This window comes from Myxocyprinus asiaticus, chromosome 11 (genome assembly GCF_019703515.2).
Source record: "Myxocyprinus asiaticus isolate MX2 ecotype Aquarium Trade chromosome 11, UBuf_Myxa_2, whole genome shotgun sequence".
NCBI lineage: Eukaryota > Metazoa > Chordata > Actinopteri > Cypriniformes > Catostomidae > Myxocyprinus > Myxocyprinus asiaticus.
The window spans coordinates 2,344,773-2,372,258 of NC_059354.1; the positions used below are offsets into that span (position 1 = coordinate 2,344,773).

The following is a 27,486-nucleotide window of genomic DNA, read 5'->3' on the forward strand; positions in this document are numbered from 1 at the left end:
CATGCATATGGAGGACCAAGTCTGTGAATATTAAAAAGAAATAGAAATAAAAATAAAAATACATACTTTGAAAATGTGATATAAATTAGTTTTTATACTTATTTATTAAGTGGATGTCTTGTAAGCCAGTGGACACATACCATAAGAGTTTGGGAGAGGGCGGGTAGAAATAGGTTACTGAGGTATGCATCTGGCAGTTACAATTCCAAATAAATAGCAGTGCATGCCTCTCTCCACCCTTTTGCCTCCCTCGCTGAGTTGCCATCCTAGGCAACTGCCTTGTTCAACTATTAACACACAGCAACCATAAATAAACCAAAGCTTTTATCAACAACATCTGGCATTTGGATAAAAAAGTATTAATACTGGATAATTTCACATCCTCACGCTGCTTTATGTCCATGTAAAAGTGTCTGTTATCAGACCTGTTCAAGTTGTGGTTTCTGTTCAGATTGTCTGCCAAGATTTTCAGCCGAATCCCGGACATTTTAGAAATCCCAAGTCCGTTCAGGTTTGGTCACTCTAGGTACATACAGTTACAGTGATATACTACATAAGATTTTGCTCGTCTCGGCCACCTCTAAGATCATTCAAACCCACTTGCACCAAGACTTAGCACATGCTTGCACAAAAACACCAAAACTTCATGGCCATGCCCACTGTCTTTGCATTTATTACTTATGGCATAGTGCTGTGCTTAGCGCTAGCACTCTTAAAATAGGGCCCTAGGTGTCTTTAACTACTGTACTTAGACTTTGACTTAGTACTTAGAAACATTGACCTACAAAACAGGGGTCTGAAAACTGCCAACATCTTAAAAGCAACACAACGTCATGTGCTCTTATTTTTTAAATCTGTTGTGAAGAGCTTTTGTAAAAAAAAAAAAAAAAAAAAAGTAATTTTTGACAACATAGATGAGGATGAGGAAACAGAACAATCACATCTTTATTTTTCTTTTCATTCCAAAGACCCAGAACATTTCAGAAAAATATGTGAAAATAAAAATCATAAACATCACACAGTGCAAAGCACAAAACACTTTTGGTGAAAATACTGATTCTTACTAAATAAAATATTTTGGTTTTTTTCTTCCAGAGACTGCAGTCATTATATTGATCATCAAAAGCTGTCCAAATGGGACGTGTGATAAAATAAAACTCTTTATGCTACATGGACCATTTGACATGAACTGTGCTGAAGTTCCAGCGGTCTGGATGGCCCATATGCAGGAGTTTGCTGTACGGAGAGCTGCTCCACTGGAACACGGGCACCTGATCCCATGTAGGACCACTGACGGCCAACAGCTCGAACTGCTTGAACATGGCATAGGACGTCATCTGCAGGAAAAATGAGGAAATAAGAAAATTACTTTCTGAAATACTTCAGAGGACAGCTTTAAAGGGTCATGAAACACTACATTTTCTTAAAGCTTTGTATGTGTTGCCCATTATGTAAGTACGAGGCATTTTAGTGCCACATCAAAATAAAAAAAGTCTACAATTTCGAGAATAAATTCATGGTATTACAATAATAAAGTCATAATTATTTTTAGGAATAAAGTCAAAATTACAAGAATAAAGTAGTAGCATTGAGAAAAAAGTCAAAATTACAACAATAAAATCGTAGCATTATGAAATTAAAATCATAATATTCTGAGAATAGGTCGTAAGGAAAGTAACATCAAAGTGATGTGGTGGACAACAGCAAAGTGGAGCGTCTGGGTATTTGGATACAGTAAACACCACTAACCCGGGAGATAACATTTGCTATGCAACATTGTTGTCAAGTTAGCCGAGCTGAATTTGTGGGAAGTTTTTGCAAAATCTCTATTCATGAACGAGGTGTGCATTAGTACAGGAGTTTTTAACCTGCGAGACTTTTATCTCATAATGCTGTGACTTTATTCTTGAAACTTTATGACTTTATTCTCGCAAAAGGCATGTTATGAGATTATTCTCAAAACATTTCGACTTTATTCTCATAATACTATGACTTTATTCTATCATTCATGAGACGGGCACTTTTTTTAGCAGGTCAGGAGCATTGGTCGTGAATATGAAATTGCATGATCCAAAAGTACAAGAGAGCTGAATATTTTCCACTGCAAAGCTGACAGCGACATGCTCTTCATTAATAACCGACACAAATGTGTGTGTGCAACAAGCAGTTTTAATGGGAGAGTTTACTGATTTTTAAACAGTTGGACCAATCGGATCTCGTTTGAAAGACGCAGTCTGGCACGATTCGATAGCATTACAAACACCATTCGTCCTGACTCATAATGACTGATATATATTTTTAAAAAGCACATACGGCTCATCATTTATATGTGCATTAAATTCCAGATATACATGTGTATTCTGCCTAAAATTCTTGTTTGTCATATTCCAAGTCTGCATAAGATAAGTTCTGGTGAGAAGCTACACAAAGTCTGTCATTTTTTTCAAATTTCTGTGAAAATCTTATTGACAGTGGCTCACAACATTTAGCGCTAAAAACAATTTAAGCTCCAATTAGAGTTGGGTACTCGAGTCCCGTCTCGAGTCCAACTATATAAATTGTCTTGGTCTTGTCACAGACTTGTCATGAATTTTTACTCAGGCTTTACTCAAACATTTGTGGCTCATGTGTTCATTTGAGAACTCGCAATTGTTTAGTGCAATTTCTTGCATAAACTGCAACTGTATTGAAAAGATGGACCGCCATTTTCATTAAAACATCTCTTTAGCCGTGTCTCGTTTCGAAGGCTGGTGCCAGGTGGGATGCGTCCTTTGTAGGACAGCGGTATACAGAGCATCCTCAACTTCGAATTAGCTTTGTTTAAACAAGATGGTCTTCATATGACAAATGGAAACAGAATGTATCAGAGCTGATATGACAGCACGAGCGCTCTGAGTGAGAAGGGAATCTCTGAGGTAAACTTATAGGAGAGTTATAATAATGTAGAGAGAAAAGAAAATGGATTTTGCGGCTGTACTTTCATATTTACTTCATAATACTTAATTTTACATTATATATTATTATAAATGTACATATTGTATATTTTACTCCTATCTACTCCTGTACTTCAACTTGGGAATTAACACTACTTGCACATACACATATTTTTGGGTAAATCCACATCATTTTTTCAGAGAAATGATGTATGTTTCCTTTGAATTGTGGGTTGCGAGTGCCAACGAAGGATCCACCTCTTGCATCTTCCAAATTCCTGTAAAAGAAGGTCATATTCGATGGCTGCATTCAGAGTGTCCTACTTGCTTTTCTGAAATGACCCTTACAAAAGAATTCTGGCAACTTTACCACTCATTATTTTCACATGCAAATGAGGTTGCTATTCACCACAACTGTTTGCCAGAAGTTTGCAGCTCTTCACCGGTAGTGGAAAATTTGCTGCAATGTTTGCCACAAAGCCCATTTGCATATGAAAATGATCAGTGGCTAATTTGCCGCAAAGCTCATTTGCATTTAGAAATGATCAGTGGCGAATTTGCGGCAAATTTTGCAATGGCAGACATAGTCCTGAAACGAGACATAGCCCTTTTGTGTTCTGGTCTGGAGTAATATTGTAGTAATTTATGAGAGAATTTTCATTTTTGGATGAATTATTCCTTTATATGCAGACATGCAGAAAGTGTATCTCCGTGTTTGTTCATAAGTGTCTGCATTCTGCAATGGGTGCAATACTGTAATGTATGCAACTTTTCCCAAGACCCTTATTTAATATTAGTCATATTCAATGTCCAGGAAAAATCACTGAATGCAACACTTTTAACAACACTGTTAACAATAACCATCCTTATTATTATACCTTAACAGCAAAAAACATAATAAACTTGAGTATGTACGCCACGATGCCAAAATTACCTGCTGATGTCCTTATGGGATGATGTAAAAAAAGTTCATTGAAACAAACCGTTCTGAATCTGTCAGGCCAATTAGTTAACTCTCGGTTCCATTTGTCTCAAAATGAGCTGAGAAACAGTAAGCCTATCGTAAGCATATTTGTGGCATTTACTAAAATTTGTTGACTGATGGGCCAAAAGTTACTACTAATAACAGCAGCTGTATAGCAGCAAATAACCAATGAAAGAAATAGGAAATATGCTTATGACTTCTTTTTCACATGACAGCATTTAATTCTCAATACACTTAATTCCTGACCTTCATGTCCGTTCCACCGTGCGGCCGCTGCCTCAGAGCTCCAAACGGATACGAGCCGTTGGCAGGGTTCAGGTCAGAACGGGCGGAGATGGCGTTCTCACCATTCTGAATGGGATCACAGTCATCACAGCAGGACAAGGGGTCATCTTTATAGTTATTATACCTGTGGTAGACAGACACACGCAAAAGCAAAATGAAGAAAACAAGCAGTAATCAAAGAAAGAGAAAAAGGCAAAGCAATATAAATTTAATAAAGAGAATTCATTCCTCTGCATGGAGAATTATAACAAGGAAAAATGACTATAAATGACTTGAAGTTCAGTCACTAAACTCTATATGGCCCAAGGTGATAAGTCCTTTGACGTGTAATCTGTTAGCTCATCAACTTGACTACCCTCTTGTTAACACTAAATATCTAACATTTAACTCTGTCTAAAATGTAAATTGCTTCAATTGAGTTTTCTCTCTATTGTCCACCTCCCCAGTACCACCTGTCTATAGCTGCTTCAAGGGGACTGTATGCATGTCTAATTGTGCAGCAGCATGTCTTACATGCTCAACGCAGCATATCTGTTTGTTTAGAAGTCTTCATACTTTCTCTGCAGCAGCGTAAGCAGATCTAGTCTGCCAAGACCAAACCTTAGAACTTGTCATATCCGTTATAATACCTTAAAACTTATTCACGACTGAACTTGTTTTAACTGATTTTGAAACCGAAACTGATTTTGCTTCTGGACCCAAATGTTACATTGCACATCAAGTTGCAACTCAACAAAGTACCTAAATAGTTTATTGAACAAAACTAATTTAAAATGGCCTTATATCAAACATTGAAATTACGATTACGATTAATATTAATGCTATTAATATTTCCATGAACTGCATCTGCCCAATAATATGCTAAATTATTGTTGGATTTGTAAACGACTCTTGTATTTCAATGGTTTCAAGAATATTGGCAGCTGCACAAAACTTACTGCAGTTGTTTCAAACCATGATTAACTTGGCTGCAAGTAAACCTGTATTTAATGTAGTCCTGGACAAGTTTTCTTTTAACTTGCATAGTTTTGTTCATGATAGTCGAGGAGGAGGACGTCACACAACCTTGCAACCCCCAGTCCATATTGGCATCTGCCTTATTTGGTTAGCTTCTACCAGGTGAAAGATGAGCTTTATTGGATGCACGGTCATTGACAAAAAATAATAATAATAATAATTTGGAAAGTGTTTTCTCCCCACTTTTAAAAGCTGAGAGCTGTTACATAGCTCGTTTTTAGTGTTTGCATTTAGCATTGTTTGCCCTTGCTGTCCAGGACCCAAGCAGAACAGGCCCATCAGTTGAGAGCCACTATTTTAGTGAATATCACTTCACCTTAATGAATTCCTGTTTTGGGGATGCTACTCTAAAACTGTGGCTTCCCAACCTACAAGCTACTCATAACTTACAGTAGTTAAACTACAGGCAAGCTACTCTACAAACTACTAATAAAAAGTAGCTAACAACATTAAAGGTATTAAATAAGAAAATATTTGTAGATATGTAACAATCGGTTGATATAATTTTAAAATTCTGCAATCGAAGGTTCTGCAGAAATCAATAATATCACCTGATGGTCTTATTTTAATTATGGTGACATTCCACTATGAAAATCAGCCATGGTTTTACTACAGTAAATATAGTTTAACCAGAGATTCTTTTATATAATGTATATGGAGATAACAACCTCCACGGCTCTACAATAGGAGAAAGCGTAACAGTCAACTAGCATGTTACGACAGTAAATCTCAGTTTGCGTATAACATACAAATGAGTGGGGAGAGCTGTAATGTGACACCTACCGGTCGCAAAATCATCCAGGACTTTTCTTATAAAACATCAATTTTATCGTAGTAAACTCCACACACAGTTAATTCCATAAGTATTGTTTAGTGTAAAACATGTTGAAAATTAGGGGACAGGTGGTCAAATTCATTAAGTGATGAGCTGTTTCTTCACAAAAGCAGTTTATTCAGCACACTTAAGCATCTCCTCCATAGACATCCATTCAAAAACAACGGCCTCTTGTCTCCTCGCCAGTGTACCGCCATAGAATGTCTATGGGATCATTGCATTATGCTATTTTAGGCTAAGCTTGTAGGCTCCGCTATTAGAAGGGTTCTGGTTTAACCATGTTTCCTTTCCCCATAAAAACCATAGTAACCACAAAAAAAAATCATGGTTACTTCAATATAACTAAATATAGTTAACCATGGTACATTTTTGTAAGGGTTAAATAGGCTGACAACATTAAATTGAACATACATTTATACTTAATATACACTAATAAAACTGTAAAACACCCTCTTATAGAACATAATTGAAATATAGTGATAAACAGCACCAATTAACGAAATATTTCGCTTAAAGATGGCAAAATCCCTTTTTAGTCATGATGAGTGATGTCAAGTAAATCAGTGAATAATTTATGTGAACTAGTTAATTTATATAAACCGACTGAAAATATCGACGTTCCCAACTACGATAAAGTTCCCAACGTTAAATAAAAGGGAACTGTTTATTTTAACTGGTTAATTTACATGAACTGCCCGAAAGATTCACTTAAATAATTTGGATTTCCAAGCGCTACATGTGAGAGAGACAATGGTTTATGTGAGTGTGTTTGATTACTCCCTCAGCTCTACAACTGTGTTTACAATACAACATGTCAAATGTAGGGTTTTGCGATCATTAGAAAATGTAGCTCGTTACACAAATCCGAGACCAATTTGTGAGACGAACTACTGACAAAGGGACTATTCACATCAGGACCTTTCAGATATCTCGGCCTGGATGATGGAACACCACCTTCAGCTCAACCTTGCCAAGGTTGACCACAACCTCACAATTCATCTTGGTTCAACAATACTGATGCCAATCAGGACAGCCAGGAACCTGGGAGCGGTGTTTGATGACCAGCAAAACTTCACTGGCCACATCTCATCAACCACCCAGTTTTGCAGGTTTGTGCTTGATAACAACAGGAAAATCAGACCTTTCCTGTCTGAATATGCTTCGCAGATCCTGGTCCAAGCTCTCATGTCAAGACTGGACTACTGCAACGCTCTGTTGGTGAGCCTCTCAGATAGCACGATTAAGCCGAACGCAGCAGTGCATCTAGTCATCAATTGATCAAAAAGGGCTCACGTCACTTGCCTCTTGATGTGCTTCCAACCCCCACCCGATCTGTTGAGACCTTCTTAACATTCAAAAAACAGCTGAAGACACATCTCTTCCATGACCACTTAATCAGTCCACAAACACCAGCTAAATGACTAAATGTAAATGTGTGACTGAAGCTAATAAAATTAAAAACACTCACCCTTGTACAGTAGACAACACTGTTCTACAAACTTATATTTATTCTGGTTTATTGCACAGAGTTTTCAGCATTCAGCATTCAATGTATGAGATTAAGATTTTCAACGCTGTTAAGGCATTTATTTACCTCATTTGGCATAACTGTTTCATTATGTTCCTACCATGTTTTTGATGCATTTTAAGGAATACAGAATCTGTTTTGTGATTACTAGAGAGTGCTGTTGAATAAATTTACATCCTGTGTCTTTATATTTATGAATATATTTTGCTACGAGTATATTTCAAACAAACTCCTGAACCCAACTTCTCTTTTATTAATGCGTGGATAATATAACATAAGGTACAGTGATATAAATACAGTATATGTGAAATAATGTACATTAAGTAAAAACAGGTTTTCTATAAAATATGATGCATCAAAATAATATAAAAGAAAATACGGGTTCACAGCCTTTATTTAATTATTGCATATTTGCATGAATTCAGGGTTTCTTGTGTGTGATGAGCAAAAGAGCACCGTTACTGAAATTCCTGTGTTTTATTATCCTGATTATAAAAATAACAGTGAAGTTCGGCTTTGGCAATTCATTTGCCTACATTCGTAGTAAAATATTGCATATAAAGAGTCTTTTTATGCAATATTTTACTGCGAGCTTCGTCCTAATGAATTGCCGAACCTCACTGCTATTTTTAATGCAATTTTGTAATTTTTGGGAGTGTGTAAACTCATCAGCATCTGCACGTCCAATTCCGGTGTTTGCAAGTTGATTAGCGCCACCAACGGGCTGGACTGTACAGAAGCAGTGACTCTTGAAACTCTTCTCATTGGTCAGTCAAGTTTTTTTTCTTCGCAGTCTTAAAAAAAAGAAGAAAATAAACTGACTGCTCTCTGTAAAAAAAAAAAAAAACTTTAGATTGCGGCAGACAATTTGTGGTCCCCGGTGTGAATAGTGCCATAGAAATCCATCGTTCCTATTCAAAAGCTTGTTCAGAACAACTTGGTATGAATAATCTTAAGCAGTGTTGCTACTTATAGTTTACTACTCCCAAACACTGATGAACTGAAAGAACAAAAATCATTAAGTAGTAGATCATACCTCATGAGACGCACCATAGACTCCATATCAGTAACGAGTGTTTGGTTCCTGCGGAAGATCTGTGCTCTTGGATTCTCACTGAAGGAGAACCAGGATCCATACTTCTGAACCAGCTCCTGACCTCCACTTGCATTGAACACATCCTCAAAGTACCTAACACAGACAATATATTCTTCTTTTCAAACTTTTATGCTTGAAGTGTGCATTAACTAGGATGACTCAAGTGCTGAGATCATTTCAACTGCTGAAAATATGACACAAAATCTATAGAGATTCTCAAGATTGAGAACTAATTACAACATTTTCTTGGAAAAATTACTCATCAAGTTGCATGAGGTCTGTTTTTAGAACAGCAACTTAAGTCAACATTACTTCTCTCTGAATCTGAGTATACAGTAGTTGAGTCATAGGACAGATAATAGTCTGACCTGATTTCAATCTTAACTCCTGTTTTACAAAATGTTACTCTGTTTTGCCTTTGCTGTTGTTTTGCACCTACATATTCCCTAATGGATCACATTACACCACCTAAAGCACATTATGTCCAATTTGATACTAAATGTTATAAACACAGGTTATGTATGAAACTTCAACACCAAGACCATGTTTATTTATTGGAATTGTCTTGAGACAAAAGCTTTATATCTGCTGATTGTTGGCATACTCACGGGATATTGTAGCTGGCCCAGTAGCCAGTCCTGAATAGTTCTTCAGTTTTGTCAGCTGTTACAATCATTCCACTAGAGGAAACAAACATACAAGCAATTAACTGGCATGCTGTTCCAGTCTGTTGTGGTTAGTATTAATCTGCTGCTGTGATCCACTGGGACACAAGTGAGTTAGTAAACTGTGCTAGCCTGTGATTTTGCTTTCCATATCACAAGAAATACTCAGAAAAGTCTGAGTGACAAACTTTGCCCTGGGCTTCACGGGCTGGTTGCACTAGCCATGGCGTAGGTTCCAATCAAAATGTAAACTGATTAAACAACATCAATGAGCTCATGTTTTGTGTGACAGACTTTAATCATCATACATGATGATGTTGACATTTATACTTGTTTACATTTACAAGAACATTTTGTTAGCTAACACTTCTCAGCGCCTCTTCAGCATGAAACCGATATAAACGTTGCACTTTCCGGTGTCACTGGCATGCCAAATTTAAACACATACAATACTGTATATATAGGTTACTACCAGTGTTGGGGAGTAGTTAACTAAAAGTAGCAACACAACTAACGTAAGTAAATTTTTCAGTAGCATGACAGTAGTTGAGCTATTTTCACAATAGTGTGGCTTTTTCAGTAACAATCTGCATTTTCTAGCGAAATGCACTGTAGCAAAAATTGCCAAATTGTATTGTGAACGCAGCAATAGAGTCTCTGTTTAAGTGCACTTCATCTGGAAAGCATCACATTTTAATTAACCTCTGCTACACATTCTAAAAAATCAGATTTACATACAGTCTAAAATCATAAATGTCTCAAAGTCATCTGCTGAATGTCTTATTGACATCTGAGAGGACATATTGCAGATGAGCAAATAATCTAAAAAATACACTACACACATTAAATAGACGTCTGGGTGATGTCCGTGTGCTATCAGGGAAGCTCACCTAAACCATCCTCTTTCTCTCATGTAGCACTGGGAAAAACATATAATTTCAGTAAATCTGTTCTTTCAGACAGTTCATGCTACTGAACAAGTTATAATCAACAATCCCCTTATATTTATTGCTAGGAACTTATTTTAGTGACTTTAGTCAATTAACTTGTACAAATAAATGATTCACTCATTCACTTGGGCCTCGCACAGCCATGGGTCCTTTTCAAATCGGAAGCATGAGCAAGGCTTGAGCAGTGCATATTTTTTTTCCAGCATCCATTATAACAGGTTAGAGTGTTCACATCTGAAGCTCCAGCAGTGCTTCTGAGTGTAGCTTGAGCGTTGTGTGAGCTGCAGTGCATCGGGGGTTTCGGCACAGAGTCTATTTTTGCATTATGTTGATGGTCAACGTGAATGTAATTTGACCAAAAAAAATACCCATTGCACAGAATAAGCATATATTTGTAGTTTAGTGTTTTTTCACATAATTTAGGGCAAATAAAGAAACACTATTGTCAGATGTAAAATTTAAATATTTTAATTATACACTTTAGGCAGAAGTATGGTTTTATTATTTAAAACTACAGTATACTACAAGTTATAGGCTTTAACAAACAAATTAAAACTGTCTATTGTAAACTAAACTCAGCAAAAAAAGAAACGTCCTCTCACTTTCAACTGCTTTTATTTTCAGCAAACTTAACGTGTAATTATTTGTATGAACGTAAAGAGATTCAACAACTAAGACATAAACTGGCCATGGCAGAACACTAATATTCCTGTCTTGCAGGAAATCACGCACAGAACGAGCAGTATGGCTGGTGGCATTGTCATGCTGGAGGGTCATGTCAGGATGAGCCTGCAGGAAGGGTACCACATGAGGGAGGAGGATGTCTTCCCTGTAACGCACAGCATTGAGATTGCCTGCAATGACAACAAGCTCAGTCCGATGATGCTGTGACACACCGCCCCAGACCATGATGGACCCTCCACCTCCAAATCGATCCCGCTCCAGAGTACAGGCCTCGGTGTAACGCTCATTCCTCATGCTCATGCACCATCACCCCTGGTGAGACAAAACCATGACTCGTCAGTGAAGAGCACTTTTTGCCAGTCCTGTCTAGTCCAGGGAAGGTGGGTTTGTGCCCATAGGTGTTGTTGTTGCCGGTGATGTCTTGTAAGGACCTGCCTTACAACAGGCCTACAAGCCCTCAGTCCAGCCTCTCTCAGCCTATTGCGGACAGTCTGAGCACTGATGGAGGGATTGTGCGTTCCTGGTGTAACTCGGGCTGTTGTTGTTGCCATCCTGTACCTGTCCTGCAGGTGTGATATTCGGATGTACTGATCCTGTGCAGGTGTTGTTACATGTGGTCTGCCACTGCGAGGACAATCAGCTGTCCTTCCTGTCTCCCTGTAGCGCTGTCTTAGGTGTCTCACAGTACGGATATTGCAATTTATTGCCCTGGCCACATCTGCAGTCCTCATGCCTCCATACAGCATGACTAAGGCACATTCACGCAGGGACCCTGGGCATCTTTCTTTTGGTGTTTTTCTTTTGGAGTCAGTAGAAAGGTCTCTTTAGTGTCCTAAGTTTTTATAACTGTGACCTTAATTGCCTACCGTCTGTAAGCTGTTAGTGTCTTAACGACCGTTCCACAGGTGCATGTTCATTAATTGTTTATGGGTCATTGAACAAGCATGGAAAACATTGTTTAAACACTTTACAATAAAGATCTGTAAAGTTATTTGGATTTTTACAAAATTATCTTTAAAATACAGTGTCCTGAAAAAGGGATGTTTCTTTTTTTGCTGAGTTTATTATATAGAGAGCAGGTCTAAAGGGTTAACAGCATTACCAAAATATAGGCGAGTTTGCTGCCAAATGTAAACAAATACATGTGACAGCCCGTACAGTTGGTAATTTCAGAACTTACCTTAATCTTAAATGATACAATACTTATTGTGGAGAACAGAATGATCTGTGACCCTCTACTTACTTTTTAAAAGGATTAATTCACAAAGGAAAAAGCATGAGATGCAGTGTCTTCGACATTTTTTTCTTTGGAAACGCAGACCTTATTCCCATCTTAAAGCACCATCTTTGATTTTGAATGGGAATAACAATGAGGCTGTGAGGGATAGACTTACTGTCTCTTCAATGAGCTGTACTGCAGTTTAAAGTGTTTTTGGATCTTTCCACAGACAAAACATTGAAAAAATATCTAAGTACATTCAGTACACAAAAAACTCCAGACAACATGAGTTGTGGAAAATCAAATGTGATCTAGGAGCTTTATACAGCTTTATACCATTTGTGCCATTGAAGAGATGATAAGTCTTTCCTTCACAGCCTAGGTTTCATTCCCATCAAAAAAATCTAAGATGGCACTAGTGTGAATAAAGTCTATTCTTGAAGAAAGTATTCAGCATTTAAAAGTTTCCAAGTAGCTTCACCAACACTGGATGTGCCAATCTACAAATGTCTTCTTTTTTTTTTTTTTTTAAGTCTGTTGTATTAGTATTTATTTATTATTAACTTTAGATAGTTCCTGAATACGATTATTTACATATCAAAACTGAGTATTTATTATATTGACTTATTTGTTACGTATCATATTTCAATGGAAATGTAATTTATTACCGCTCACAGTTATGTGAGACAAAAAATGTTGTGAAATGAACCGTAAAAAGATATCACTGGAAAACCTAATGGCTTTTCAGTTGTTTACAAATTTGAAAGGCTGCTTTTTGGATCATGCAGATAAACATCACATTATGAGACTAAGCTTTACTTTATGGAGAGCTTACGACCTACTAGCTAAATCTTTCCTTAAGAACTGATGGTACAACTAAATTAAGTACTACTAACTTAGTTACAAACTATCTAGTAGTTTCTAAGCCTGTACTTTATGTACCAACTTAAGTGAGACCTCAAGCACAGCTGGTGCAACCATACCCAGATGTTTTGTTTTATCTCTTTTAAATGATGGTTGAGAAACTTCATCAGTTTGATACAACTGACCATTAAATTGAAGCACACTTACGGTATTTGCTCCAAAACCGTGAGAAGCCCTTGTTTTATGTGTACTTGGCCCGGAACGAAGATCTTGAAATCGACTATCATCCACTGATTGTTGTACCTACAAAAGCAAGAGCCATAGTTGAGTTTGATCATCTTTATTAGACTTTTCATATTAAATTTTGTTCGAACAAGGTTAATATTAATTTACGTTCCACTGTTGTACTTGCTGAAGACATCTGCCCATGCTTTCCCAGTTTCAGCGAGACGATTCGCAATAAGGTTTCTCAACCACTCCATAACGGCACTGCGAGGCTGGACAAATTTCCACAGGTCAGGGTTACTGTTGCCAACTGTAGTTTCCATAGTCACCTAAAAATTTTAATAAAACAATGGCATCATTTAAATGTACACCAATACTCTGATTATTGCAATAATCAGAGTACAAGGAATAATTAGATTAAGATGTTTACATGATTTGGGCAAACCTCTTCAATCCAGTTTACATGCTACTTGCCAATACTCTGATTATTCGCTGAGAGTTTTCATGCTTTTTTTTTTTTATAAAATAATATTACAAAAAAATATCTTGTTACAAATATATATATATCTTTAAATACAGCTTGACATAAGGAAAATTAGTCAGTCAGTTTGTGAGTCTTTTTAAACGATTTATTAAAAGAACAGTTTAATAAGAGTCATTTTTGACTACAGTGGATGCGCTGTCTGTTTAGATTCACTAAAAAGAATCAGTTCATAAGAGTCATTTGTTTGTAAGATTACACTGGTTGCTCGGTCTCTTTTGTTTCACTTAAAAGAATCGGTTCATAAGAGTCACTTGTTTGAATCGGAATACACGTGCTGGATGTTGTTGTGTTCCACCCGTGAGGACAAACTCAACTGAAAGATGTACTTGCCATTTTTTTGCGGTATACAGTCTTTTTTATCTCGCCAACATTCAATTCAGGCTGCAAACGTATAGTCACAACTCGGGAAAATATGTTTTCTTTTGCCGTAGGGCTAGATTCTGAAGTTGGGGAGCAGAGGTGGGTAGTAACGCGCTACATTTACTTTACTTTTTACTCTCACTCAAGTAAATTTCTAATGAAATGTTTTTACTTTTACTTCTTTACAATGGGTGGCGTTACTGTCGTTACATTACTGGGTTTAATTTTAATTAATGTTTAATTTATTGAGAGATTATTGAAGCAGAAGTTCACACAGCTGCGCGCACAGAGCAGGTGTCACAGACTGTCACTCAATCACTGCAACAGCATCAAACTCTTCAAAGTGAAACACTTTCTTCACTCTGCACAGTGAAAAAAGAATAGATTCATCATGCAATGCCTTCATTTAACACCAAGACAAGCTGATATTTCAAGATTAAAATCACAGCTTCAACTTAAGGCAGCACTCTGAGGTAAATTTTGGCTCTAATCCTAACGTGGGATTTTCTGTGTAATGTCATTTTTCAGATTCTGTAACTGGGCTCTTATGACATCAGTTTTTAAGTGTACATTTTTAAATCAGTGCAGCAATATATCAGTGCGCTTTGTCCTGCGTCACGCACGTAATAAGCAGTTTTTATGCATTTACTCTGCGCCCTCGCGGGGGTACTGGAAACTATCACAGCTACTTCAGGCGGATTAACTGTATAAATCCATGTAAACACCCAAGTGTAAATCACTGACATCCACGTGATCGACAACAGGAGCGCGAACAGACAGCATTTCTGCGCGTGCACAGCGAGGTGCGCGGGGCGAGCACGTGCGAGATGTATGGGCGCGAGGCAATCGTATGGCGAAGAGAGTGGCTGTGTCCGCAATCATTCACTCTTTCACTATTTCCTATATAGTGAATGGCAGTTAGTGCACTACATCTCAGCAGTAAGTGAACGAAATGAGTGAGTGAATTCGGACGTGAGTGTCGGAGCTCTGGGGCTGTCACAGAAACAACATCACATATGAAATTTTAAAATACTTGGGCCTTACTTGTTATTCTTATTAAATAATATATTAATACAATAAATCTTCATTCTGTTTGTCATTTTTAATATATACTGTGTTAATATAAAGAGTAAACACATTTGATCAAATAAAGAGTATATTTTAAAATGTATCTGTATGTTTTGTCTCTCTGTATGTTATTTTAATCAAATAATGATTTGTCAAAGTAATTTACAGCATTCAGCATGAAATAAAACATGCAGGAGTGAAGGAAGCAGTAAACTCCCAGCTCGTACGTCTTTTCCGTGGTGGATTGTGGGAAATTAACCATTGTTGAGTGTACATCAAATGTACACTTGAAATTAGAGTGCATTGTGGTTAAGAATGAGTGAACAAAAGTAGGGAACGAGTGGCTCACTCAGAATTCAGACCCTCCTACAAAATAGCGGACACTCGAAATAGTGCACTATATAGTGGATGGGGGCGGTTTCGGACACAGCATGTGTTCCATGACCAGGGTTGGTGCCCTACACACTAGGCTGCGTACTCTGCATTTAGAGAGCGGCAGTATTGCTGTACAGAACTAATGATCTAAATACTTATGACACTGAAAACTGTAACTACACTGAAGTAAGAATCCACAGGACTTTAAAAGCTATGAAATAGCGAAAGAAGGTATTAATAAAGCATGATCTTGCTTTGGTTTATATTTCAGCATTATATATAATGTCCTTGTGGTACATTTTCACTGTAATAATTGCTAGAAATTTTTCCAAACCTCTCTTCTAATTGACAAATTCATCCAGATCTGACAAGAGCCCTTAAAGGGATAGTTCACCCAAAAATTACAATTCTCATTATTTACTCACCCTCTTGCCACCCCAGATGTGTATAACTTTCTTTCATCTGCTGAACTCAAATGAAGATATTTAGAAGAATTTCTCAGCTCTGTAGGTCCATACAATGCAAGTGAATGTGTGGCAACATTTTAAAGCTACACAAACAAACATAAGTCAGCATAAAAGTAATTCATAAGACTCTAGTGGTTAAATCAGTATCTTCAGAAGCGATGTGATAGGTGTAGATGAGAAACAGATCACTTTCAAATTCTTCTTCTTGTGTTTTTGGTGATTCACATTCTTCTCTGCATATCGCCCCCTGCTGTCTAGCAACAAATGACAAATATTGATCTGTTTCTCACCCACACCTGTCATATCACTTCAGAAGATATGGATTTAACTACTGGAGTCTTATGGATTACTTTTATGCTGCCTTTATTTGCTTTATGGAGCATCAACATTTTGGCCTACAGAGCTAAAATATTCTTTTAAAAATCTGAATTTGTGTTCTGCAGAAGAAAGAAAGTCATATATATCTGGGATGGCATGAGGGTGAGTAAATGATGAGAGAATTTTCAATTTTGGGTAAACTCTCTCTTTAAAGCTCAGCCATAATTTAATATTCTGTCATCATTTCTCTACCCTCATTTTGTTCCAAACCAGTGTGATGCTTTGTATTATGTGGAACACAAAATACGTTAGACAGAATGTTAGGGACTGACAGTCACGGTCACCATTCACTTTCAAAATATGGAGAGAACATTTTTTTTTACTGAAAGTAAATAGTGACTCATTCTGTCTAATATCTACTTCGAGTTGCATGGAAGAAAGAAAGTCATACGGGTTTGGAACAACATGATGGTGAATGATGACAGAATTTCCATTAATAATAATTCTGTAATACATGTTAAATGTGTATTATGTAATGGAATATAGGGGAGTAAACGTCTATTATGTCATTTGTGAAATTAATGAGTTACTCACTACTTCAGTACTCTTTTAATTGGATACTTTCTTACTCTTACTCAAGTAATTATTTATGTTAGTACTTTTACTTCTACTTGAGTAATTATTTTTTTGAAGTAATTGTACTTTTACTTGAGTACAGTTTTTGGCTACTCTACCCACCTCTGTTGGGGAGCACCACTGCTGGAAAACAGTGTAAGAAACTGCCGTTTCGCATGAAGCCATGAAGTAAGTACAGCTTCTGTTTCGTGATGTTTTTGAACCTGTGCTTGAGTGTAACATCATCCGATCCGTCTGAAGCACTGGTGCAGGCGCACTTTGGTCAGAGTGGATCAAGTAAATGCAATAAAAGCATTAACATGCCAGTATAAAGTGATTAAAATAGGAGTACTCCACATAGCGTACTGCGATTATCATTACTCTGATTATTAGAATAACCGCATAATCTTAACTGCAATATTCTGTTAACATGAGCAACAGTTTAATCGCATTATGAGGGTGCGTGTAAACATAGCCAATGAGTGTTTTTATATGGGTAGCTGATGTTCACAATTTTTGAAAAATTTAGTTTTTGGAATGTCCGCAGTGTGACGTGATATACACCATCTCTTATTATTATATTTTCCAGCTAATTTTTAACATTACCCCTATACATACATATATGTAAGGGATAATGTCCAATCAGCCAGTTGTTATTGCAAAATAAACCCTGACAGGGTGATCAGGACTCTGACGCAAAGCGGAGACTCTTGTATCACCCTGAAGGGGTTTATTTTGCAATAACAACCGGCTGACTCTACATTATCCCACTTATAACATGGCTACTAACCAAATAAATACATGGACATTTTTTATTGATTTGTGTTGCAATTATGAAATTATGTGTGAATAAATAAATCGTTGAACAGCTGAAATCCACCTCTGGTTTGCGTCAGAGTTCTGTTGGTGCTCATTTCCAGCGTATTACTAGACTACTTGCCAAATAAATAAATGCACATGAAATATTGATTTAAGTTGAAATGATTTTATAAGCTTACTTGTAGAGATCGCACAGTGAGCTGAGAAGCAGGATACCGCATGAGCAGTCTGATACATGGATGTGCGATTGTTTCAGAGAAATATCAGGCCAATAGATGGCGGCATTGACCAGTCAGAATCGAGTATTCCAGAGAGCCGTGTAATAAATATAAATATTAATCTAAACTCTTTATGTTGACAAAAAAAGTCAATGAACACATAGCATCTAACCAAATAAGTGTAATAATGATTAATCTACTGTATAAGCTTTAACAGAAATTGTTTTACCAGACCACTGCTGAGGATATAGAAGTCATCGCCTGAGAATATTGAGCCAGGATACGAGGAAAACACTTGAATTCTCCCAGGAATAAAGGTCTTTTCTGCAGGAACAGTCAACATAATCGTTACATGCACATAAGAGCATAATTATGACAATTATAAACCATCTGATATTGCATTAATGGAGCAGTGCATGCAGCGCAAATGATCGTTTTGTTAATTAAAATTATTTTGCATTGATTATTTGACAGTTTCTCTCACAGTCTCTCTCTTTCTGAGAGCCCCTTTCTGTCCCAAATCAAATGTTTTCGAATATCTGATTCATCCAATACACCAAAAGCAATTGTGTCGCTTTAGAAGACATTAAATTACCCGCTGGAGTCGTATCACGACATTTATGCTGACTGTCTGTGATTTCTGGAACTTCAAAAGTGAAATCTCCATTCACTTGCATTTTAAGGACCTACTGAGCTAAGATATTTTTCTATTTTCTTCAAATGTGTTCTGAAACCACACCTGTCATACAGTCATAAAGTCATACACACCTGAGATATCATGAGGGTGAGTAAATAATGAGAGAATATTCATTTCTGGATGAACTATCCCTTTAACGGAAGTGTTAAGGAACCGGATCCAGAACCAAATCCTTATTTCCTCATGAGATTCCTTTCCCTAGATGCAGTGGACAAACAGCAGTCAAATATTTATGTGTTTTTACCTTTTGGAGAAGTGCGGTAAGCAAAATCATATCTCTTCATTATTCTTAGCATTGACTGGTAGGTGTTCCATGTATCATGTGACATCAGCAAATCCTTTCTGTCCGGCAGGAGTTTGATAAGCGCGGAGCACGAGCCTGAGCCCACAGCATGAGACTTGCTGGATTTGTTCAGTGCTGCTTCCAAGTCCTCCAGGTCTCCACCCATCTGGAAAAGCCTGAACATTAAAGTGGAACAATGAATGGAGAGGTGAAGGTCTAGATGTGGAATAATAAAAAAGAAAGATAATAGAGAGACAAAAGAAATAAAAAATAAACCGCCTGCATGTGTGCACTCACAGGAAGCCAAACGGATTAATGGAAAGGCTTCCAGTGGGAAATTCAACCTGTCCATTGTATCCATCCTCCAAACCCTGCAGCTGCAGCAAAGACAAACGCACCTAAAAAAGAACATCGCAAAGAACTGGATGAATATTCAACACAAAAAGGAAACACTAAGCTAGAATAAGACACAAAAACACAATGCAAGCTAGATTTGCATCTCCTGTAGGAAATAGCATTGCTTGCAAGGCTGCACAAAACTCAGTATGACTCTTGTTTTCAGTCCTCTGACTGACCAATCACAATTCAGCGTGCAATTAAATGCACGAAGACCAATCACAAATTAGTAACCAATTATTAAAATTACATCACTGTAAGTTACATACTGAATGCAGAAGAATCTTACATTTCTTAAAAAGTGTAAAGTTCACAAAACCAAAAGTAGATTACACACCAAAACAATGTCTGAATGAAATCTGTATGATAAGAGCTTCGGGATAAATTAACTGCAAAACAATTGTGGAGAAGATTTGATGATTGCACTGATTAAGTTATCCAGATTACATGTAGTCCATTACTACATGGTTGTGTGTGGAATGACTACAGAAGGGCAACCTGGTTTATGGGCTGCACACCACTGTCATATACCTGATGCCAGTACGGCAAGTCCGTATGTGTGTCCATCTGTTGTGTGACCCACTGCAGGTTGGTGCTGATGTAGTCTTTGAGCCGCTGACAGTAACTTGCGTCATGAGTGAACGGACCACAGTAGCCCATCAGCGTGTTCATCCAGTGTTTGTAGATGAGCTGTGATTCAAAGAGCTTAATGTGTTAGAAACATCCTAAGCTAGAGATCTTAGATCATCACAACCAACAACTTTGTTCAAATCTACGTTAACAATCTACGTTCTTTATCATGATTCTCAGTACTGGGGTGCCTCAAGGCTCTGTACTGGGTCCTCTTCCATTCATACTGCTGACATAATAACTAACTGACATGATAACATCAAAGCTTATGATTGATCAAAGACTTTTGGTCATTGCGTATCTAAAATTAGAGGAAAATTAGAGTGAAGTGAACATGAACCTCTGCAGTTCCTTCATGAACCCTCGTTTAGGAAACACTACACTAGTAAGATGAAATTAAAGTAAGTGTGAGTGAGAGAATCAGACTGCGAGTGATTTTGGTACCTGTGACGTGACAGCAGCCTCCACGACTCCAGCAGCATATGCCTGCAGGGTGTCATTATAAATCCCATTGGTGCTGACCTCCAGATATGACCACCTGACAGCAAGCACATCAACACTTATAACTACCTGACCTCCAGACAGGGTCGGACTAAGTGACTAAATTTAACCAGAATTTTCAGGATTCTTGTGGCCCACTATATGTTTTCATCAAATAAATCTATTATACTGATTTATAAATGGGTTTCACAGGCTTCATTCGTGCATAAATCGAACTGATCGGTCCATGCATCACGGTGACTGATATTAACAACATGAAATACACATTGAAATTGTTATAATACACGACCCGCAACCTAATTTCCTCTCAGGTGCTTATCTTTATGCAAGAGCTGGGGGTAATTAGCTTAAGCTAATGGCAATAACATTGCTTACTTATTTAGTAAACCAAAAAAAAAAAAAAAAAACTATGATTGACAACATTCTAAATAATTTTTTCACACATTTCTATTAAGAGGTGTGGCAGCGGGGGCGTGGTCAAGCATCCGTCCGGAGAGAGAGAAAGCGGTAAGGACGGTTGCACCTGAGCTAGATCATGTTTAACCCTCTGGGGTCTGAGGGTGTTTTGGGCCCTGGAGAAGTTTTGACATGCCTTGACATTTGTGCTTTTTTCAGTTGCTTAAAAACATATTAATGGCTAAAGTCTGATAACACTGTATTCAGCACAAACTGGGCTACAATAATATGTGAGCAACATGTATGTACATGTTTGTATTTTTGAGAAAATAGTGTTTATGTGTGATTTTTGAAAAAACAAAAAATGTTTAAATCACTGAAATAAGGCCATATAACACATACTAAACATTTGTTCACAAGCCTTTTGAGAACTGGATCTTGTAGCCTACAGTTTTTGCTACAAAAAGATGTGAAAACCATCCTGATCATTCATTCATTCAAAACAATATAGTCATTTAACCTTTGTAAGACACTTTTAGTGTTAGAAAGGCCATATGCAAGGAGGCGTAAATGATCTTGAATATTGATGTGATTCACACCTGAGGAGACAAAGACCCCTCCCCTGAGAGAGAATGAATGTGAGGAGACTTAATGATTTAATGTACTGTTTGTAGCTTATTCACAAAATCAAGTTTAAGTTAAAAGAAGTAATCTGACAATACATTTTCTTTACATAAAGACTTTACTTAAAAACTTTAGACCTATACTACCGTTTAGAAGTTTTAGATCTGTAAGATTTTTTAATGTTTTTAAAAGAAGTCTCTTCTGCTCACCACGGCTGCATTTATTTGATCCAAAATACAGCAAAAACAGTGATATTGTGAAATATTTTTACAATTTAAAATACTTTTCTATTTGAATATATTGTAAAATGCAATTTATTCCTGTGATCAAAGCTGAATTTTGTCCGGTCTTCTCCAGCTTCATGGTCCGGAAGAGCTGGTGGTACTGCTCTGGACTGCAGCCAACCTGCTGCAGGATGGACTTTTTTAGGTCTTCATAGGCCAGGAGGTTAGCCACCGGCAGTTGTGGTGCAGCCAGCTGGGCTTCCCCGGACAGCAACGTGAGGAGCCTGGCCGCCCACTGATCATGCAGCCAGCTCCAAATCTTGGCGGTACGTTCGAATAGATCGAGAAAGGCTTCCGGGTCATCCTCCCCCATTTCCCTTTGGAGCAGTTGCGAGACGAAACCCTCAAGCACGCCTTTGACCAATTGAGAGTGATCGATGGTCAAAAACTCCAGCCAGGTGTCGCCCTTTCATATCCTTATTTCGCAATTATAAATGAGCGGTTGTATAGAGTGCCGCAGGACACTCAAACAAAGGAAGATACAACCCAGCTCTTAATACCACAGAGCCGTCGGGAAATGGTGTTCCAGGCAGCTCATTATAATCCCATGGTGGGTCATCTAGGGGAAAGAAAACACTAAACTGCCTACTAGCCCGTTTTTATTGGCCAGGCATTGGCGGCGATATCCGCAGGTGGTGTGCGGCTTGCCGCAAATGTCAGCTGGTGAATCCACCGGCCACCCCAAAAGCGCCATTGCACCCCCTTCCGCTGATCGAGGTCCCCTTCGAGAGAATTGGAATGGACCTCATCGGGTCATGAGAGAGGTCACCATGCGGACATCACTTTGGATTGGTCCTAGTGAAATATGCAATGCGATATCCGGAAGCAGTGCCTCTACGCAGCATCTCAGCATGTAGTGTTGCAGAGGCACTCTTCAAAATAATCTCCAGGGTGGGGATTCCAAAAGAAATCCTCACTGATCAGGGCACAACTTTAGGTCACGGACACTATGCGAGCTTTACGAATTATTGGGCATTTAAATCAATCTGCACCAGCGTTTACCATCCACAAATAGATGGCCTGGTGGAGCGATTTAATAAAACCTTATTGATATGATTTGTGCACAAGGATGCTAGAAATTGGGACAAATGGCTCAATCCCCTGTTATTCACAGTACGAGAGGTCCCGCAAGCCTCCACTGGGTTTTCCCCATTCGAGCTGCTGTATGGGCGATGGCCGTGCGGCGTGCTTGATGTTATACACAAAGCTTGGGAGGATGGACTTTCAAACAGCAAAAATTAAATTCAATACGTTCTTGATCTTAGAGCAAAACTCCACACTTTGGGGCAACTAACACAGGAGAATTTGCTCCAAGCTCAAGAACGACAGAGCCAACTGTATAACAGGGGAACTCGGCTGCAGGAATTTGCACCGGGAGATAAGGTACTTGTATTACTCCCCACATCGAGCTCCAAATTACTCGCCAAGTGGCAAGACCCTTTGAGGTCACACGATGAGTGGGGGATCTCGTTTATAAGGTAAAGCGAACCAATAGAGGGCGCACATCAAATATATCACCTCAACCTCCTGAAATTGTGGAGGGAGGCGGTCCCTGTGATGTTGGCTACGGTAGTTCTGAAGAGGGCGGAGCTCGGGCCAGAGGTGAATACAAAACACAATAATTTCACCCACTTGCGGAGACCACCTCTCACCATGTCAGCTCGCAGAGGTTGCCAAGTTGCAAAAGGAGTTTGCAGATGTGTTTTCCCCTCCGGGTCGTATGAACCTCATCCAGCACCACATCGAGACCGAGCCAGGGGTGGTGGTACATAGTTGCCCCTATCGGTTACCCGAGCACAAAAAGAAAATTGTCTGGGAAGAACTGGATGTAATGCTCGATATGGGGGTAATAGAGGAATCCCACAGCGATTGGTCCAGCCCGGTTGTTCTAGTTCCTAAGAGCGACGGGTCTGTACGGTTCTGTGTGGATTATAGAAAAGTCAATGCGGTGTCTAAATTTGACACATACCCAATGCCTCGCGTTGATGAGTTGCTCGATCGGTTCGGCACTGCTTGATTTTATTCAACACTGGATTTGACAAAGGGTTATTGGCAGATCCCCTTGACACCAATTTCCCTTGAAAAAAACAGCCTTCTCCACACCGTTTGGATTACACCAATTTGTGACGCTTCTGTTCGGTTTGTTTGGAGCCCCGGCTACGTTTCAGCATCTCATGGACGAATCCTCAGACCGCATTTGGCTTACGTGCACATGTAGCATCTGAGGGCGGTTCTGAGATCGCTGCGACGAGCGGGACTCACAGCAAACCCCAAGAAGTGTGCGATTGGGCAGGTGGAGGTATGGTATCTGGGGTTCCACTTGGGCCACGGGCAGGTGCATCCCCAAATTGACAAGACTGCGGCGACTGCGACCTGCCTGAGGCCCAAGACCAAAAAGGGGGTGAGACAATTCCTGGGGCTGGCTGGCTATTATAGGAGATTTGTGCCTAATTATTCAGATGTCACCAGCCCGCTGAGTGATCTCACTAAAAAGGGAGCTCCAGACCCGGTCCAGTGGACAGAGCAGTGTCAACAGGCGTTCACGCAGGTTAAAGCCGCACTTTGCGGGGGGCCGCTTTTACATTCACTTGATTTCTCTCTCCCTTTTGTCTTACAGATGGACGCTTCATATAGAGGGCTGGGGGCCGTACTCTCACAGGTGGTGGAGGGGGAGGAGCGCCCGGTGCTGTGCATTAGCCGCAAGCTCTCGCTGAGGGAGACTAAGTACAGCACCGTAGAAAAGGAGTGTCTTGCCATCAAGTGGGTGGTCCTCACTCTCCGGTGCTACCTGTTGGGGCGGGCCTTCACCCTCTGCTCGGATCACGCCCCACTCCATTGTCTCCACCACATGAAAGATACCAATGTGCGGATCACCAGTTGGTATCTGGCTCTTCAGCCGTTTAAGTTCAAGGTGGTCCACAGATGGCTGTCGCTGACTTCCTTTCCAGAAATTTGGAGGGGGGGGATGTGGCAACGGGGGCGTGGTCAAGCGTCCGTCCGGAGAGAGAGAAAGCGGTAAGGATGCTTGCACCTGAGCTAGATCATGTTTAACACCTGTTTCTAATTCCAGTGAGCAAGGGGAGAGCGGCATATAAGCAGCCACGCCATCAGCAAAGTGAGAGTCTGGCACAAGGAAGGCCACCTGCTTCCCTGTGTTCTCATTCCCGTTTGCTGTGAACCTGTACTACAAGAGGATTAACTTCATTACTTCCACTAAAAAAAATCTGTATTGTGTGTTTTGAATGAATTTCCATACAATTGCAGTCATCAAGGCCATATGCCACAACACAAGTTTAAAATATAATACATGAGAAGGCCACAGAAATAATGCTTTGGGGGGCATGCCAAAAAAGGTAAATATTCATTTTAGGAGATCACTATGATCTCTACCCCAATGACCCTGTTTACACCTGGTATTAAGATGCATTTTTTGGTGATCCCATCACATGTGGTCAGCGCTAAAAACAGGCCTAAACAGGGTCTAAAATGTTTTATGATCGGATCAAAAATACCACATACGAATGTGGTCAAAAACACATCTAAACATATCACATTTGAGGTGTAAACGCTAATCCGTCCAGTATACGTCCCGGCAGCAGTGAAGCGCCTCCCATCACGTCAATCAACCGCTGCGCTAAGAGTTTAAAGTTTGCTGGTTACGAGCATCTTTAAAAGGAAATAACCATCCAGAAGAATGTGAAAATGAAAGTTAAAATGGAGACTGACTGAGCAGGAAGGAAAATTTATAGTAAAAAAGGACTTAAATATTTATCTGTTTCTCACCCACATCTTCTGAAGACATGGATTTAACCACTGGAATCACATGGATTACTTTTATGCTGATTTCATGTGATTTTTGGACCTTCAGATTTCTGGCCACTATTCACTTGCATTGTGTGGACCAAAAGAGCTGAGATATTCTTCTAAAAATCTTCATTTGTGTTCAGCAGATAAAAGAAAGTCATACACATCTGGGATGGCATGAGGGTGTGAAATCATGGGAGAATTTCCATTTTGTGTTAACTATCCCTTTAATACAGGCAATCCACTAAAATAGCCTAACGGACAATTCTGCTCTAAATGTTGCTTTTGTGCTTAGATTAATTTTCAGCTGCATCTGGGAGAAATAGTACCGTTTTTCTTTTTCTTTTTTTCATGCTTTCTTTGTTTTTTCTGACTTTGTTGTGCATTAATGTCAAACAGTAACATGCTGACATAGTGACTGATGTTTGTTGACATGAAACAGAGTCCTCCCCTCCAAATCCAAACACAAGTGGTCACAGGAGATGCATTTGAGCGACCAGGTGTAAACAGCGAAGTGACTCACCTGACCACATGTGATCGGATCACCTGAGACACATCTTAATACCAGGTGTAAACAAGGTCAATATCCATACGGGTTTTTAAAGGAATATTCTGGTTCAGTACAGGTTAAGCTCAATCAGTGGCATTTGTGGCATAATGTTGATTACTCACAAAAAATATTATTTTGACTTGTCCCTCTTTTTCTTTAAGAAAAAACAAGGTTACAGTTAGGCTACAACAGATCATTTTGTGATGCTTTTTCCGAAGGCCTGTTTGTTTTGTTTTTTAAAGAAAAAATGGATCTGTAAATTTCAAACACCTGGGACACTGCTCTGAAAAAGATAGATATTAAAATACTAATATATATATATATATATATATATATATATATATGTGTGTGTGTGTGTGTGTGTGTAAAATTGCAAACTCATTTTCAAAACACTTCTCTGTACTACAAACAACTTAAGGTTTAACGTTTTAAATAAATCTTATGGTCAGACAAAAAATTTTGTAAACCTGGTAAAACACATTAAACTAATTAAAATTCATATTTTAATAAAACTGTTGTGTACAGCCATTTAATCCGTCATTAACCCCTGAATCAAAGTGATTGTAAATTAAACTTGAAAATTTAAACTTAAAGTAGCATGGTTGCGAAAGAGGAATTTCACGGAAGAATTGCATAACTCATGACACTCTGCAAAATTATGTTGTTGGCATTATGAGAGACTAATAAAGCAACACATTTTCAAGATATTTTTTACTAATATGAACTCTATTTCTCTTAAAGTTATACTGTAAAAATAGTACTAGTTCGGCAGTATGCTATTTCGAACATAATATTGCAAAGTCCAAAATCCACAGTACAGTGAATGTGCTGCTGTCAAGTGTTTATTTAGGTCATGAAGCAACTCAGAGCAGCAGACTTCTAACACATTACACAGTCATTTAAGTACAATGCTAGAGCAAGTACATACTTACCCTGTGTTATTGATTTCGTCTGTGAAATTCGCGACTGCGACAAATTCCTGTTGAAATCCCTCTTTCAATATTAGACGTGACGTTTTGTCATCATAAAGCGCTGAGTAGATTTGAGCCCATGACACATTTAAAACAAACACTACACACACAAATAACTGATAAAATGCCATTGAACCGGCTGATACACTATGAAGTTGCTCACCGTCTCAAATGACATTACAAAATGTCAAAATAAAAGTCATGTATTGTTTTCGTTGTTGGAGAAACATCACGTTAAACAAGTTTCCTTTATTTGAGAAAAATTAAATGTGAAAATGAG

The 27,486-nt window shown here is 38.6% G+C and overlaps 1 protein-coding gene across 2 annotated transcripts; it reads right to left on the reverse strand.

Annotated features, from left to right (window-relative positions):
• Positions 1–915: 915 nt before the first annotated feature.
• LOC127448158 (putative phospholipase B-like 2) lies at positions 916–27,377 on the reverse strand. 2 transcript variants are annotated; one of them, XM_051710489.1, is made up of 12 exons: positions 27,168–27,377; positions 20,521–20,614; positions 19,978–20,136; positions 19,348–19,448; positions 19,012–19,226; positions 18,300–18,394; positions 13,455–13,615; positions 13,269–13,364; positions 9,288–9,359; positions 8,620–8,772; positions 4,165–4,327; positions 916–1,337 (listed from the first exon to the last, which is right to left on the reverse strand). In XM_051710489.1, the coding sequence occupies exons 1-12, from the start codon at positions 27,335–27,337 to the stop codon at positions 1,167–1,169; spliced, it is 1,650 nt and encodes a 549-aa protein (XP_051566449.1). In that variant the 5' UTR covers positions 27,338–27,377; the 3' UTR covers positions 916–1,166. The 2 variants fall into 2 exon arrangements, with proteins under 2 accessions (XP_051566449.1, XP_051566450.1); XM_051710490.1 differs by lacking the exon at positions 20,521–20,614 and having other exon boundaries at positions 27,168–27,312.
• Positions 27,378–27,486: the final 109 nt, after the last annotated feature.

Bases quoted from the DNA above. Each gene is read 5' to 3' on its own strand.
- LOC127448158 (XM_051710489.1), bottom strand. From the start codon at position 27,337: ATGGCATTTTATCAGTTATTTGTGTGTGTAGTGTTTGTTTTAAATGTG. The intron at 19,227-19,347 runs GTGAGTGCACAC...TTTAATGTTCAG, and splicing joins ATTAATCCGTTTGGCTTCCT to GCTTTTCCAGATGGGTGGAG. The intron at 1,338-4,164 runs GTCAGGAATTAA...TTTTTCCTGCAG, and splicing joins ACGGTGGAACGGACATGAAG to ATGACGTCCTATGCCATGTT.